Source organism: Lineus longissimus, chromosome 1 (assembly GCF_910592395.1).
Source record: "Lineus longissimus chromosome 1, tnLinLong1.2, whole genome shotgun sequence".
NCBI lineage: Eukaryota > Metazoa > Nemertea > Pilidiophora > Heteronemertea > Lineidae > Lineus > Lineus longissimus.
The window spans coordinates 28,959,730-28,976,297 of record NC_088308.1 but is presented as its reverse complement, the minus strand read 5'-3'; the positions used below and the strand labels follow the sequence as shown (position 1 = coordinate 28,976,297).

Sequence of the window (16,568 nt, the reverse complement as noted above, 5' to 3'; positions counted from 1 at the left end):
ATTTGATGGCGGCTTTAATGGCGCCATTTGAATAAATTCCCAGCCAATTATGTTGTGGGCTGTGTGAGGTGATTGCTGGGCAAATTGGCTGCTTGCGTTGTTTCGATGCGGATTTCAAAGGATTTTGACTTACGGAGCAAGATGTTGGCAGCAATATCATCTTTTACCGTGGTTTGTTGGCTGACTATTGATTTTGAATCAGTTCGAAACAATACAGAGAACTTGGTCTGTAAACCAAGGTAACTCCAGCTCAGCCGAGCCCAACCAAGCAAGAGAACTTGGTCTGTAAACCAAGGTAACTCCAGCTCAGCCGAGCCCAACCAAGCAAGAGAACTTGGTCTGTAAACCAAGGTAACTCCAGCTCAGCCGAGGCCAACCAAGCAAGAGAACTTGGTCTGTAAACCAAGGGAACTCCAGCTCAGCCGAGCCCAACCAAGCAAGAGAACTTGGTCTGTAAACCAAGGTAACTCCAGCTCAGCCGAGGCCAACCAAGCAAGAGAACTTGGTCTGTAAACCAAGGTAACTCCAGCTCAGCCGAGCCCAACCAAGCAAGAGAACTTGGTCTGTAAACCAAGGTAACTCCAGCTCAGCCGAGGCCAACCAAGCAAGAGAACTTGGTCTGTAAACCAAGGTAACTCCAGCTCAGCCGAGCCCAACCAAGCAAGAGAACTTGGTCTGTAAACCAAGGTAACTCCAGCTCAGCCGAGCGCAACCAAGCAAGAGAACTTGGTCTGTAAACCAAGGTAACTCCAGCTCAGCCGAGCGCAACCAAGCAAGAGAACTTGGTCTGTAAACCAAGGTAACTCCAGCTCAGCCGAGCCCAACCAAGCAAGAGAACTTGGTCTGTAAACCAAGGTAACTCCAGCTCAGCCGAGGCCAACCAAGCAAGAGAACTTGGTCTGTAAACCAAGGTAACTCCAGCTCAGCCGAGCGCAACCAAGCAAGAGAACTTGGTCTGTAAACCAAGGTAACTCCAGCTCAGCCGAGGCCAAACCAAGCAAGAGAACTTGGTCTGTAAACCAAGGTAACTCCAGCTCAGCCGAGGCCAACCAAGCAAGAGAACTTGGTCTGTAAACCAAGGTAACTCCAGCTCAGCCGAGCGCAACCAAGCAAGAGAACTTGGTCTGTAAACCAAGGTAACTCCAGCTCAGCCGAGCGCAACCAAGCAAGAGAACTTGGTCTGTAAACCAAGGTAACTCCAGCTCAGCCGAGCCCAACCAAGCAAGAGAACTTGGTCTGTAAACCAAGGTAACTCCAGCTCAGCCGAGCGCAACCAAGCAAGAGAACTTGGTCTGTAAACCAAGGTAACTCCAGCTCAGCCGAGGCCAAACCAAGCAAGAGAACTTGGTCTGTAAACCAAGGTAACTCCAGCTCAGCCGAGCCCAACCAAGCAAGAGAACTTGGTCTGTAAACCAAGGTAACTCCAGCTCAGCCGAGCGCAACCAAGCAAGAGAACTTGGTCTGTAAACCAAGGTAACTCCAGCTCAGCCGAGCGCAACCAAGCAAGAGAACTTGGTCTGTAAACCAAGGTAACTCCAGCTCAGCCGAGCGCAACCAAGCAAGAGAACTTGGTCTGTAAACCAAGGTAACTCCAGCTCAGCCGAGGCCCAACCAAGCAAGAGAACTTGGTCTGTAAACCAAGGTAACTCCAGCTCAGCCGAGCCCAACCAAGCAAGAGAACTTGGTCTGTAAACCAAGGTAACTCCAGCTCAGCCGAGCCCAACCAAGCAAGAGAACTTGGTCTGTAAACCAAGGTAACTCCAGCTCAGCCGAGCGCAACCAAGCAAGCTCTTCTCATTCCTTCTTCCCACTGATGATTGATTTGAACAGGCAGAATTTTAAGAAATTTTCCGCCAATTTCGTGCTGATGGGGTGGATGCTTCTGCATCCTGAGCTGGGTTGCTTCGACTAAGCTGGACCTTTCTCGTATCAAAGAGAAACTGGTCTTGATCAAATCTTATTTTACAACCTCTGAATCTATCACCATGAAATTCAGCCGGGGAAAGTTTGTTGTTTGGGGCCTTATCACAAGAACCATTGTGACAATCATTAACTGATCGTTAACGGAGGTCCACAGGATCAGGAGGAAGCAAACTCACTCATCAAAGACAGCCAGCTGACAACAATGACAGGGGATTGAGAGACATGGATTAGGACTGTTTGTTAAGCTGCTCACAAAACAACGGTTATAGACAGGTTTTGAATTTGTCAGTTTCCTTTCTGATACAGCCAACCTTTTACTTGAAACTCATCATCAACAACCACAAAGATGACTTACACTCTGTCTGAAGAGTTGATTGTAGCTGTAATGAAGCTTTCAAACACAGACTGATCTCTTCAAAATGATCACACATTGGACGTACTGGATTTGATCACACTTCATATCATTTCTAACAGTAAAGGATAGAGACCATAAGGATCTCCTAAACTATCAGTTGAATGGATGACACAGAATTCGTGCAAACCCATCACTGTCAATGAGGAAGTGACTGGTGTTGTAACCATGTACACCAACAGTTATGTTTGTGCAAACCCATCACTGTCAATGAGGAAGTGACTGGTGTTGTAACCATGTACACCAACAGTTATGTTTGTGCAAACCCATCACTGTCAATGAGGAAGTGACTGGTGTTGTAACCATGTACACCAACAGTTATGTTTGTGCAAACCCATCACTGTCAATGAGGAAGTGACTGGTGTTGTAATGATGTACACCAACAGTCTCTAATGATGGGACCCCATGGCCATTCTGCAATGGATGACTGACCAACACGATAGCTTGACCGATAAATTCATGGTGTTACTGGCTATCTTGTCCAAAGAGGGTGCCTATTGTCATGGCATGATTGACAATTTCCTCCACATTTGTTTATTGTCCAAGGCCAGCACTGGCAGCAGGCATATCAGTCTTACTGAAGCCACTTAGGGCATCATGATGTAGCCTGTGTTTGCTTGATCTTACAACATTTCATCAGGACTGCTTCATGAGGAAGGCATCACTGAGTGACTGCTGTGAACACAAAGCCTTATAACTCAGGTGGTTTCAAGTCCTGTCCATCTCTATTTGGCAACACATATAGGCCCATTGACCTGAATACAAGATTCTTTCTTGAACACTTTGGGAAGGAGGAGCTGTTTGTACAGTGTTGTTGATTTCGACCAACTGTATTCCTAGGTTACTGGGGATGCCACTCCAGCTTGTCAAACAGACCACATTTACAAAACCATTAGGTGCATCGCAATAGACCAGTCACCAGTGCACCAAAACATGTAATGTGCTGCTGACAAGACAAGCACTGTGATTTATTTCAAGTACACATGTACCAAAGTATTGGCCAAGCACTTCAAGTAGTTGAGTCACATCCCCTATCAGAAAAAGGCAGAAAGCATGTGAACTACGTGGTGAATGGCGATCATTTCAGCTTGAAAATTAGGCAGGCAAAGCAACTATTCAAACGCATCCAAATCATTGGAGTCAAAGAGTCACACACTGTTACAGTAGTTGAATGCCACTGTACAAACTCATCCAAATCATTGGAGTCAAAGAGTCACACACTGTTACAGTAGTTGAATGCCACTGTACAAACTCATCCAAATCATTGGAGTCAAAGAGTCACACACTGTTACAGTAGTTGAATGCCACTGTACAAACTCATCCAAATCATTGGAGTCAAAGAGTCACACACTGTTACAGTAGTTGAATGCCACTGTACAAACTCATCCAAATCATTGGAGTCAAAGAGTCACACACTGTTACAGTAGTTGAATGCCACTGTACAAGCCGCAATATGTGAAATACTGAAACATCGTCGAGCACTCTAATTGGAGTTATCACAATGTGCAAGTACCATTCACGAGCGCTCCCACAAAAACAAACACAGTGTTCAATTTGAAGCAGACGCCAACGGGAATGTGCATGCCAATGGAACATTAGGTGAATAGAAAGAGGAGGAGATACCTAGACTAGTCACCTACCTGGTCGTTTGTATTCCTCCCGTAGCCGATAAGGTAACTACTCGCCATCGCCACCGAGTCAGCAGCCAATCTGAGAGACGGTGAACGCTCACAGTTACTCCCAGCAATCATCTCGTCGCTAGCAGGAGTCAATATGGTCGGCAAATGCTGCTTCCGCACTCATTCATGTGGAAGCGATGGATGTTGTCATAAAAATTCAATATGTGTGAATAATATGGTTCAAATAGACCAAGAAATCACAAAATGGAGTGTTAAATTCCAAGCAATAGTGGTCGAGCACATTACTACACCGAAATCATGACCTTTACATTGATCGATCACTGTGAATGCAATCTGTTATAGTGAATAATGTAATATGTGTTACATAAACACTAACGAATTCTGGTATGGGATATTTCCTACACCTTTTCATTCATGTAAGCAACATTAAATTTTCATTTCTGTTACACACATCTAACTAAAAGGCGACAACAGAGGAATGCTATTTTTACCGCCATCACTTGATATCAAGACCAGTAGACTTGCACTAGGGTCAATAATGTGATCAAACTCGGGGCAAGTCGCGGGTTGACGAAAATAGACCCTAGAAAAACACCTAAAACATATCGCCCACAGCTCTTATGTCACTATTGGTTTTAAAGTCAAAGGAATTGTTTGTCTTCCTTCCAAGAACACAGACTTCATATGGTTGGAATATATACAATACCAAAACTGCTTGCGGGCAATGCTCAATGATAACTCATTGATGTACATTCACCATAACGACACTGCCATTAGATATAAACTCACTGCATTCATTTGGAAACTGACAGAACAAGGTTTCCTAACATGTGGATCACTGCAAGGGTAAAGGGGGCAACCCTCATAATCTGTTGTCCAAAACAACCATCTCACTCTCAGACTCTGTCCAAGATATCTTTTTATGTCGGCTAAACTTGACATTTTGTCTCATCAGATATTCTCATTCCAAGTTCACAGCAGGAAGCATTTCTATGACAACGTGGGGAGTAGCCACCTGAACCGATAAGGCACACCTCCACGTTACACCAAGCATCATAATCATACCACAACCGTATCAGGATTCTGATTTGTTAATGAACACACGGCCTAACACCAAAATCATGGCAGAATTCACCTCACTCATTATGGCGGAATTTAACGGATAATTTGCATCAGTAACAAGAACATGCTTTGTTCATCATCAGGGAGGAAGTGCCCAGGAATGGGCATCGAAGCTCGACGACTCGGTAATTACAGCCGGTCTCGTTAGGACATGCGCTGTCTCCAGGGAATAGACACAAGGCTGGAGTAATCCATGGAGATCCAATGCACCATCAGTGACTGGATGGGATTGTTCAGGTGGTTCATAACCTGAAAATCTAGGGTTCAATGATACCGATATGTTTACGTGGTCAAATAATTCCTTCCACTTGTCTTTGATTATGATACCAGAGACCTGATTGGCCATTCACAGACACCTTACATTGAATGCCTAGAGGGGCTGACCTAAGTCTTAGGTGGTACTCTCTTATTAAATACGACCTTGTCCATAACTTGTTTGGCCAGAGGACAATCAACATGTTGACAAGAGCCATATATAGAGCATTTACTGGGCTGAGAAAGTCAATATGATACACAAACATACTTTAGTCTTAGCCAAGCGAGGCCTTTTCTGTCGAAGCTATGAGAAGATAGAAAACAAACCAAAATCAAACACAGATACTATCCTTTCTCACAATGTTCAAATTTTGATGAAAGCTTTTGCAGGGGACAGAGGCCGTTACATTTCAACAAAATTGTATTCATGATCGCCTGCCCTCGACGACACTGCACCAAAAAATAGTCTACTTTCACCGATTTAAGACCATTTCTGATGCTCAAATCAGACCCCAAATTATGCAAATTAATGTTCAGTGCCATTTAATTTACGTGTTCAATTTGGAAAGGCACTAGGTTGGCAAGGTCATGAGCTCATGTTTCAACCTGGCATTTTGTGTCCATTGCCTGAAGTGGTCTTAGATATATTCCTCACCGAATTCACTTAAAAAGTTTGCACTTGAAGAAAGCAAATATTCAATGCGCGAATTCAATATGAAGAGGCAATTAGTGGAGAGCTGGTAGTGACAGACTAGGGCTCCTAACGTGAGGAATGACTGGCCACAGCCAGCTGTGAAAGACATGCAGCGATCATCATTGGGGAGGGGGGTGGCAACAATCAAGAGTTGGATCCACTGCAGTGCTTCTCTGTAAGCTGGCGAATCCATTCTCCACGGGAACATTTTGACAATCTTGGAACCGCCTTCCCAAGTCTTTCCAAACTGACCAAATAGCTATAGCTACTTGGTGTTTGGAAGATGAGGGAAACAGCCAGTATGTTAAAAAGCCATTGTGCTTTCCTCATGTAACATCAATAAATCAACCCTCACATGAATGAAAAGTCATAACACTATTAAACACACTTGATGGAATCGATTAAAGAACAATTAACTTTTATGTCCTCAATTACATTACAACAATAGTTCAGTAATAGACTGGACCATACAAGTCTGTTCAGCCATTGACAGCTTGCAACTGGTGGCTTTTTAAACTGAAGTGCTATAAAGTGTATTGGGGAACAGGCCTATTCCCTTCAAAAGGACTTGGAAATGGTGTGGTTGGCAGAAATTCCAACAAAACTTCCAGATTTAGTATCGGGTGATGAAGTATACCTTGGTTACTCATCAATGTGCATCTGGTGACTAGAATTAGCAACTGACCAATCAGAACTGCCGGCAAGTCAGGATGAAAGTTTTGTGTTGTGCAGTGGCATTCATGTCTAGCACCCAACGCAAGAGAGTCATGGGTTCACACCCCTGTGTGATCACCACCTTGGCAGGTTGAGCTCGAGAAGAGCTGCATCTCAATGACAGTTGGCCAAGTGCTTCTGCTCACCCCTACCATTGTGATAGCGATCATCCAAGTACTTCCAGACAGATCTTGGTCAGTGTAAAGCGCTATATAAAAGCTGCCTATATGCCTCTGGAGACCGTGACAATAATATCATATCCCAAAAGCACCTAGAAAAGCGCTTTATAAGAACTAAATATTATTATCATTATCATTGATTCGTCCTGTTCTTGGGGACTCGCAAATGACACAACTGCCATGATGAGGCTGGGGCATAATTTCCCCTTAAGTATTCTTTAACAATTGACGATTACATCCTACGCCAGTTCCAAATCACTAACGATGAAAAGATCATGCGACGACAATCCCATTTGAATTTGTAAACAGCGGCAGTTGATATCATGTATGAATAATATATGCCAGTGTCAAAATATCGCATGTCCATTATCTTATTCTGAGTGAATGTCCTGGTTCAATCTTCTGTCCTATTGAAACTGAGATGATAAATAAGCTCAGACTGCCACAGACACTTTGTCCATCAAAGCTTAGCAAGCACATGAATGAAATACTTAACAAGATCTTTGCTGCAGCAAATTTAAATGCTCAACAGATTTTATTGCCTTCATTTGTGTTGGAAAGAGCTGGTGACAGCCACATTATTGTCTGGTGCTAATCCATGGCTGATATAGGCCGTCTCATTTGAATTTCATTTCATTTTGCCATTTAAATTTCATTTTATTCATTTCATTTTGCCACCGTCATGATATGGGGGGGGGGGGCTGTAGGCCTGAGCTAAATAACACCGATGATTGCTGATCTGAACACGACAACACTGTCAACAGGTGCTAGACAACCTGCCATGTGCACATCTGCTGTCTGTGATGAGCAAATGCAAGTACTGAACATGTATTATGAAATAACTCATCGTTGAATACTGCTGGCATGATGTAATGTATGAGCTACTTCTCAAGAGAGCTTCACATCCCAGTAGGAGTTAGGGGGGTTATAGTTGACGAGTAAAGCGAAAACTGAATAGAGCAAATATCAAAATCAGACGATTCCTTTTCCACAAATATTTTGATGATGTGGCCCATGTCACCAGCAACCTAATTATTAAACAACACATTTTAATGGGAGATGGAATATCATGTGACAGCAGACACAGAACAAATGCCCTCACCAGCTACACATCATCATGAAACCTCTTCCCCATTTTCAGAAAACTAAAATGGCAGTGCACTATCTAGTAATATTGTAGTAGCTTTTTAAGTTTTATCAGGCCTGTCTCAAATGCAGAACAAATTTATAGCAACCAGTATAAAATACAACTGCTGTGGTAATTCTTGTGCAACGTGGCTATTTCTATTGCAAATACCAATACCTAAAGTTAGCACTAATCCTTTTTCAACCCAACAATGGCACCCCACCCAACCTATTGTGCCAGATCAACAAACCACATAGGGCAAGCACTGACAGGGTCCCAAATTTAAAACCCTCTCCCTGACTTTATTACATTAGGCCTAACTGATAAACAAGTGGTAAAAACACTAGTACGACAGCTTGACCAATTACTGTCTGACGAGTTTAAACAGACAAAAACGGGAATAATCAATGAGAAAGCAATGTGTTGAATACCACCCATTTTTTAGCCCTTGCCAAAAGTTCCAACGCTTTCTGTCACCTCAAAGCCTGCCAAATGTCAGAAAATAGAGACATTTTTAAAAGATTAGTGTAGAAATATTAGAAAGGACAGCCATTTGGGACAGAAAACTGAGGTGTTCTTTGAAGAGGTATCTGAAAACAGAAGTCCAATTAAATTGAAATGACCAAGTTCAATGAAAACGTCCTACTCGTAGTGTCTGTTCAAGGCAACAGTAGCTCTTCACCTGACTGAACTAATCTGAAGATGGACCAAGTTGAGAAAATGATTTTTACTCTGTCCAACTGTTTTTGTCCCCAATTACTGACTTTACTCACAAACAGTCAAGAGTGACATATCAGCCCCTTAACCATACCTGCACCAAGCTCCCAGACCCAATAGATCAATGGATCCCATAACCAATATACTGAAATCAATAAAAATAGACAGCAAATGTGGAAAGGAAATATTACCGTTCTTATTCCATAGGGATCCGGAGTGTTTTTAATACCATTTCCCAAAATGCCATTTGCAGCGAGAGACATTTTGACTTTCTGCTATCCTAGAGTGGTTATCCGACCAATAATCCCTCCAAGAGGCCACAAAGCGTGTTGGCGTAAGGTTGGCAGAGCCACGCTTGGGCATGTGCTTGATCGGTGAAGTCAGCCAATGGGAATGTATATATGGTAATGAGGGTGGATGACATTGGCAAATCATTCATACATGTGCCATGTGGAGGAATGATTGAGCGGGCTGGAATCTGCTGGTGATGATACAATGATTGCTGGCTGCCAATCGTTGGTCTGTATAGTCAATGATATCATTTTATATCGAGCTCGCAGGGCAATATTTGAAACAATGTGGATGGACAAGCCAACTCACATTTTGTAAAACCTCAAACCTCAATCAAATGCCATTACAAAGTGTTGATTGGGATGGACGCAAAATTGATTTTTGTAGCACTTCATCACATATCTCTCTTTCTGGTACATACATCTAGAGTGCGATGAAATCAACACTAAGTACACATATCATCACCAGGATGAAATTTGACATTAGAATTCAAATTGCTATTGAACTCAGATGCACAGGTGTGTCCTAATGAGAGAATTCTACCAGATACACCATCACCACATCAAATAGTGTGGAACACAGCTAAGGTATGCGAACATTTTAATCAATATTTCAGTATTGGAGCAACACTTGTTATATTCTTTCAAGCACAAGAAGTATCAAATGGTAGCCGCAAACAGAATGACAGTTTTGGCTATGAGCTCAGTTAAAGTTTCTAATTATTCATATGCCCAGCTGAGCAGTGGTTCAATTGATATTTTTATGGACTGGTGTGAAACAGATGTTGCATACTGACTGCCATGTTTGAATAAGACCAGTCCATGGAGTGCCTACAGGTGGTTTTTGCCTCTCAGAGACCGAGGAGGGGGAGGGGGAGCAACGGGAAATCATTCCTCCCACACTTGATAACGAGAGTAAATATTTGGACCATGTGTGAGATTATCGTCTAACCTGCAGGGAATGCTCAAGTGGGACTTGATGGAGACCACGTCTGCCAAGTAGGCCTCCTTGTCTTCCCCACTGTCCTGTGTGTTTGCTTTGCTCTTCACCAGAGTGCGCTGATCACCCATCGATTGATCGTCAATACTTAGCAGATCAGGACAGCACCATTTGGGGTTCTGTCCACAAGGATCAGTTGTCCATTTCAGTGAGATAAGCGATGTCACCAGTTGGAGTGAGAGAGGTTAGACCAACCATTCAATTCACAGATTTCACTGTGGACAGAAGTATCAATCCACAAGGACACAGAAGCACATAAACCAAGGCAAAGACATGTGCCCACATGATTGTTACATGAGTGCTAGGTACTCATTGTCAGTGCTGGGGGGGGGGGGGTACGTGCCTCGTTAGCCAACCAGTCGAGAAACAGTTGCACTATGGCCGGGTCTACTATGTCATATCGATCAAACCATCCCCAAACCAAGAATATATATAGTGACTCGTCACAGCAAAACCAGGCGCATGTCGCTCTGAGCTCGGCAGGTTGAGACGGACTGTTTGTTCATTTCTCTATTGTCTGCCTTTTGTGAAATACGAGCACATCAATTTCTTCCATTATCTTCTGGTGTCATTCAGGCTCATCTTCTGTGCGACATGCGCCTGGTTTTGCTGTGACGGGTCACATATCACAAGCCCTTAGGTCAGAACAACTATTTTGACACAGAGACAAACCGAATTCCAACCAGCCTTCTAAGATCTGACCTACGTCATCATGGGCTTACAACTTATTTTTACTTTTAAATTCAACTAAGGCGAGGTCTGGCCACTGTAGTTGCTAATGGTCTGTTATTTATGTATGGTCAACAACTAGTACAACATATTTGTACTATGTATGTCCAAATGGGCGGGACAAAAGCTAATTTTCCCAACCATTTTTGCCAAGTAGGTAAACCTGGGTGGGGGATTAAACCACCATGACTGTAGTAGATTGATTTGAAGTATCCAATACAAGTATAAGCGGCATGTACTTCTACTTGTGCTCTTTGTTTTACGATTACATTAGAGAGTTCAAGCTGGGATCATGAATTGGTTCGGCCACCACCCGGAGAGTCAATTCACTGGCATTGGCTGGCAGGCACAATATGGGTTTGGACAGAGAAATGATGGGTCATTGTTCCAAAAGGAAGACTATTTGATTTTGAAAATAAAACAATGACTGTTTAGTTGACAGCCTGGTCAAAACACACAGTTTCTAACATGGCATTTTAAAGGAATAAAAAGACGTATCCAATCCTGGAGCAACGGTAAAGCCAGTGAAGTCTGACAGCAGTCTGAAAGTGAGCAGTTGTAGCTTGTCAAGTTGGAAAGAGAGAACATACACTCCCCTGTAACACTGAGCCAAGGCCATCTGAAACCTGCACTCAAGACAAGCTTAAAATGGTGATCAAGATGAAGTATGACAACCTTCGTCACCAGAACTGGACACTCCATCAAACTCAAAGATTTAACAACACTGCATGAAGAAGAAGAATTGTATTGCAAGTGTGTTCATACTATGGAGTGACATTGACTCAAATCATGCCATAGCATTAAAGCCACATCGACGCATATTTTGCGGATGGCCATCTATCATGACATGAGTCGATTATCAGCACGCTCAGTTGAACATGTGATCAGACAACCTCGACTGCTGAGTACCAACAAGACGATCAATTCAACCAAAAGACATATTCAATCAAAACTCGGTTAATCTATAGGCCTAATCATGGGAGTTTTTCTTTCTAATTTATTCATGCAATGATCTTTTTGAAGACATCATAGATTGATAGTTTGGATTCAGTTGACTGTTGAGCATGTTCTTGGTATAATTTCAGAGCAGACAGAACTGTGGGATCAGGAGCTGCCACCTGCCTGATCGGCGATCAACTAATTTAAATCAATGTTCAGTTTTTGGGGCACCCTGCCAGTGGTGCAAGGAAGATGGTCAGCCATGTTATCTGTTCAATGTGTTACTCGCTAGTGACATAGAGTTAACAGGGGGATACATAACAATAACATTGACCACACTGCACAGGACCAGTCTTTCACGAAATCTGCAATTGACCTGGCAGGTTAATAACACTGCTATTAGTGCCAAACAATATGATTGTTGTGAGAGTTAACAATTACTTCACACAGTATAAAGTAGGCCCTACTGTACAAGGTTGGACAAAGTAAGCATTCCACTGGCACTGGCCTACACTTCGTTATAATAACATGAACAGAATCATGAATAATACATTCAGATTCCCCACTTCAAAAAGCCAAAAGATGGAGAAATATTACATGTATTAACCAGGTCATTTACCTAAATTACCTATTTTACCAAAGTTGACCCTCCCTGCAATTTATTTCTCCTTCTGGAGAAAAGAATAAGGGAGGCAGGCAATCCCTGACGAGGACAATACAAATTTACCAAAAAACATGCCTGGAAACAAGAATATGGCTTTTTTCAGTGTGTGTGTTATAATGCAATGTGAAAGGTTGCCAGAAATAGCTCTTTATTAGTTAGTTTAGAAAGTGTGAAGGCGAACAGCCAGAGCTTTTGGAATAAACCAGGTCAAAGCAGCCACCAGTCAGACCAGCTGACTAGTGAGGGAGGAGACTGTACTGTGGTGAAAAATATACAGAATGCGGATTTGGAGGTTCTAGTCCATAATACAAGGCCTATTTGCAATCTTATCAGGCTATGCTAGAAACCAGACTGAGTGACACAACAGGAAGTGAGTGTGAGTGAGGGAAAGGAGTTTGACAAGGGGCATAGAGGGCATAGAGGCCCTCACGCCAGGAAGAGGAAGGCATTGCGGGCACAAACAAACCTAAATATAGGCACAACGAACAAAAGATCATGTGGTGTGCGACCATGCAGTCTTTTCTTTGCTGCTTGTTTGTTTGTGCCCGCAATGACTTCCTCCGCTTGGTGTAAAAGGGTCTATTAGACAACCGGTCCAACAGGTCAATGGAAGGAACTGCCGTGTGCGGAAAAACGGTCAAATCAAAATGATGAAGCGAAATGTTTAAAGCGTTCCAACTTCTGCAATATATTGTACTTACCAGTCCCTTGCCGTTATCCTGTTTAATGGAAAATAAAACTCATGAAACGATGATAAAACCTCATGCTTCTGATGCATTCTGACTCTCGTGCACATTTGTTTGAGATCTCGTTTGTTGAGAGTGTCTGGATATTGAGTTTGCCAAACTTGGAAACATTACGATGAAATCATTGGCTGATTCTGAGATGGCCATGAAAATAACAGTTGTACAAATTGATACAAATTGATAAACTGTTTCCACGCTATAGGCGTTTGAAGGGCGTCTGTACAAAAGACCAGGAAACAGATGCACTAAAACCGGCTAAAGAGTGTCTATGAACATACTGGTGATCCACCTTGGTACTTGATGACACCGTCCATGTCTCTCGTATAAAACAAAGACACCAACTGACACGTAAGACAATCAATTGAGGAGAGAGCAGCACTGATGTCTCCAAGCGAGCTGAACAGCACAGCAGTAGATCACACCTGGCTAGCTGCCCTCTAATGAGAATGGCATTGACCATGATGATAAGCCATACATGGCATAGACGCCCATTATGAAGAGATGTGATCCAACATTACCTCATGTCACACACTAACAACAATGTTGGAGCGGCAGGAGGTCGCTCTGGCATGTCTGGTGTGGCCAACAACAGGAAAGATCAATATATACATGCACCCCGAAATTGGTGGTTTGCATTGGAACTAACTTTTTCCCCCTTGTCCGTCATCAAAGGCATTCAATTGTGTTGGTCAACCATGACTATCTCCTTTGTCCCTCCACCATAAGGCCTAGTTTCCCCTTACGACATCACTATTTCAGACACTCGGCGTCCCATTTCTGGAAAGGTGTATACCTTATTGAAAATACGCTCCTATCTCATCTGCCTTCATGATTGAACTTTAGGCAAGGAATGAAGTTTTTAAAATGTAAATAACCTTCCCACTAAGCCCTTTATATTGAAGCACACTGTTGTTCAAGGTCTAACTGAGTTGTCAATGCCCCATTCACAGGCTCAAACTTCAAATGATTGGCTCCACAGGCCTTTTTTCATTGTCAACTTGGTGTTTAAAGGGGTACACCGTTTGTAATTACTTGTGGTCTGATTCAATAAAAATCCACCAATACACAATGCCGTAGTGCAGTTATTATGACACAATGCCATAGTGCAGTTATTATGACACAATGTCGCAGTGCAGTTATTATGACACAATGCCGTTGTGCAGTTATTATGACACAATGCCGTAGTGCAGTTATTATGACACAATGCCATGCCTGGACTTGCTTGCGGTCTCCATTGTAGGCTATACAGGAAACAGCTGACGACAAGGTTGACTACTGTCGTCAGACAATCGCCTGGACTTGCTTGCGGTCTCCATTGTAGGCTATAGGAAACAGCTGACGACAAGGTTGACTACTGTCGTCAGACAATCACCTGGACTTGCTTGCGGTCTCCATTGTAGGCTATACAGGAAACAGCTGACGACAAGGTTGACTACTGTCGTCAGACAATCACCTGGACTTGCTTGCTGTCTCCAGTGTAGGCTATACAGGAAACAGCTGACGACAAGGTTGACTACTGTCGTCAGACAATCGCCTGGACTTGCTTGCGGTCTCCATTGTAGGCTATACAGGAAACAGCTGACGACAAGGTTGACTACTGTCGTCAGACAATCGCCTGGACTTGCTTGCGGTCTCCATTGTAGGCTATAGGAAACAGCTGACGACAAGGTTGACTACTGTCGTCAGACAATCGCCTGGACTTGCTTGCGGTCTCCATTGTAGGCTATAGGAAACAGCTGACGACAAGGTTGACTACTGTCGTCAGACAATCGCCTGGACTTGCTTGCTGTCTCCATTGTAGGCTATAGGAAACAGCTGACGACAAGGTTGACTACTGTCGTCAGACAATCGCCTGGACTTGCTTGCGGTCTCCATTGTAGGCTATAGGAAACAGCTGACGACAAGGTTGACTACTGTCGTCAGACAATCGCCTGGACTTGCTTGCGGTCTCCATTGTAGGCTATAGGAAACAGCTGACGACAAGGTTGACTACTGTCGTCAGACAATCGCCTGGACTTGCTTGCTGTCTCCAGTGTAGGCTATACAGGAAACAGCTGACTGGACACAGCTGACTACTGTCGTCAGGGAGCGGAGCTGAGGCCTTGAAGGCCCCTATATAGGACTAGCCTAGGTTAGGTAGGCCGGTAGGGTTACGGTTAGTTCAATGACATCATCATCTCTACGGATCATCATCTCTACGGTGCATGTGATGTGCTGATGTTGTTGTTGGTAATACTATATGCTACAGGTTAGGTGAGAAAGGACAAGAGTCAGGAAAGGGTTAATTCGGGCTGAAGTTAGAATTGCTCTTTTTCTTGATACACCCTGTCGTCCAGGCTAGGCTAGTAGCGAAGTACTCATCGTTGTTATTTATCGTCCACTCCTTTGTGAACTACACAATAACCAATCACTTTCTCAAACGTTACATTTTGATTATATCAGACTCAGAGGTAGGCCTACTTACTGACTTTAGACGCTTTGATTCGTGTTCGTATATATCGTCCATTTTTTGTAGATAACACCGAAAATCGAAAACCTCGTCCAGGTAACCTCGACCCAATCCGCCGCGCAGCGAAGGGTCGAGGAGGCCAAGTTGATTTACCCGAGGCGTGCCGTGCATGCAGTGGATGGACTGTCAATACCGTGCGCGCTGGTATTCCTTGGCTCGAGGTTGCCCATCTTTACGAGAAATGCGATCCAACGACGGAACCCTAGCGGCAAATTAAAGAACTAGAACCAATGTTGTTTATTGGGCATCACAGAAGGACTTATTGAGGGGGGGGGGGTTAAAATGCTCCAGCATGATGCCTGAGCAGAAATCCCCCTACAAGCAGCCTAACAGCAACTTCGGGGACCAGAGTTAGGCCTTGAAGAATTTCCTAGCCCAGTGTAAAGAGTCGCAGAACCCTCAGAGCAGCAACCCAATGAAGAGAAGCTCTTTTAGGGAAAATATGGCCCAAATCCCTTTAAGCGGTGAGACACCACTTCGGGGGAACGAGTGTGATGGTCCAAGATAGTTGGGGTCAGGATATACACGTATTTAAAAAACGTTTAAAATTTCCCACAGTTTACACTTTGGACATTTTGACATTTCTTCTATTGTAGTGATATTTAGGAGTGTATCAGAGAAGATGTCATAGTAATAGTACAGCCTATTGGTTTATCAAAGAAATTTCTCATAGATTTGAAAATTAATGAATTAAATGATTCTTTTCATATGATATTCCTGATATTTGTGCTTTAAACCTGGCCTGGTAAATTGTGACCGTCTCATCTCTCTCACCATGCTGTCAACACGGTGGAGAAGCCAAGACTGATTCGGCCTGGCTGTGACCATCTCATCTCTCTCACCATGCTGTCAACATGGTGAAGAAGCCAGGATTGATTTGGCCTGGCTGTGACGGTCTCATCTCTCTCA

At 43.4% G+C, this 16,568-nt stretch overlaps 1 protein-coding gene across 6 annotated transcripts in view; it reads right to left on the bottom strand.

Moving 5' to 3' along the window:
* Window positions 1-15,708, bottom strand: part of LOC135496369 (bifunctional 3'-phosphoadenosine 5'-phosphosulfate synthase-like) — a 33,132-nt gene extending 17,424 nt beyond the window's left edge. The window contains exons 1-2 of one of the 6 annotated variants that reach the window (XM_064785710.1): window positions 15,615-15,708; window positions 13,106-13,123 (exon numbers count right to left, since the gene is read on the bottom strand). In XM_064785710.1, coding sequence (XP_064641780.1) covers window positions 13,106-13,123; window positions 15,615-15,656 — 60 coding nt within the window. In that variant the 5' untranslated portion in view covers window positions 15,657-15,708. Of the gene's footprint in view, window positions 1-3,975; window positions 4,152-8,973; window positions 9,142-13,105; window positions 13,124-13,428; window positions 13,533-15,614 lie in introns of those variants that run through there. The other 5 variants (XM_064785720.1, XM_064785729.1, XM_064785681.1 and 2 more) reach the window with 5 other exon arrangements.
* Window positions 15,709-16,568: the final 860 nt, after the last annotated feature.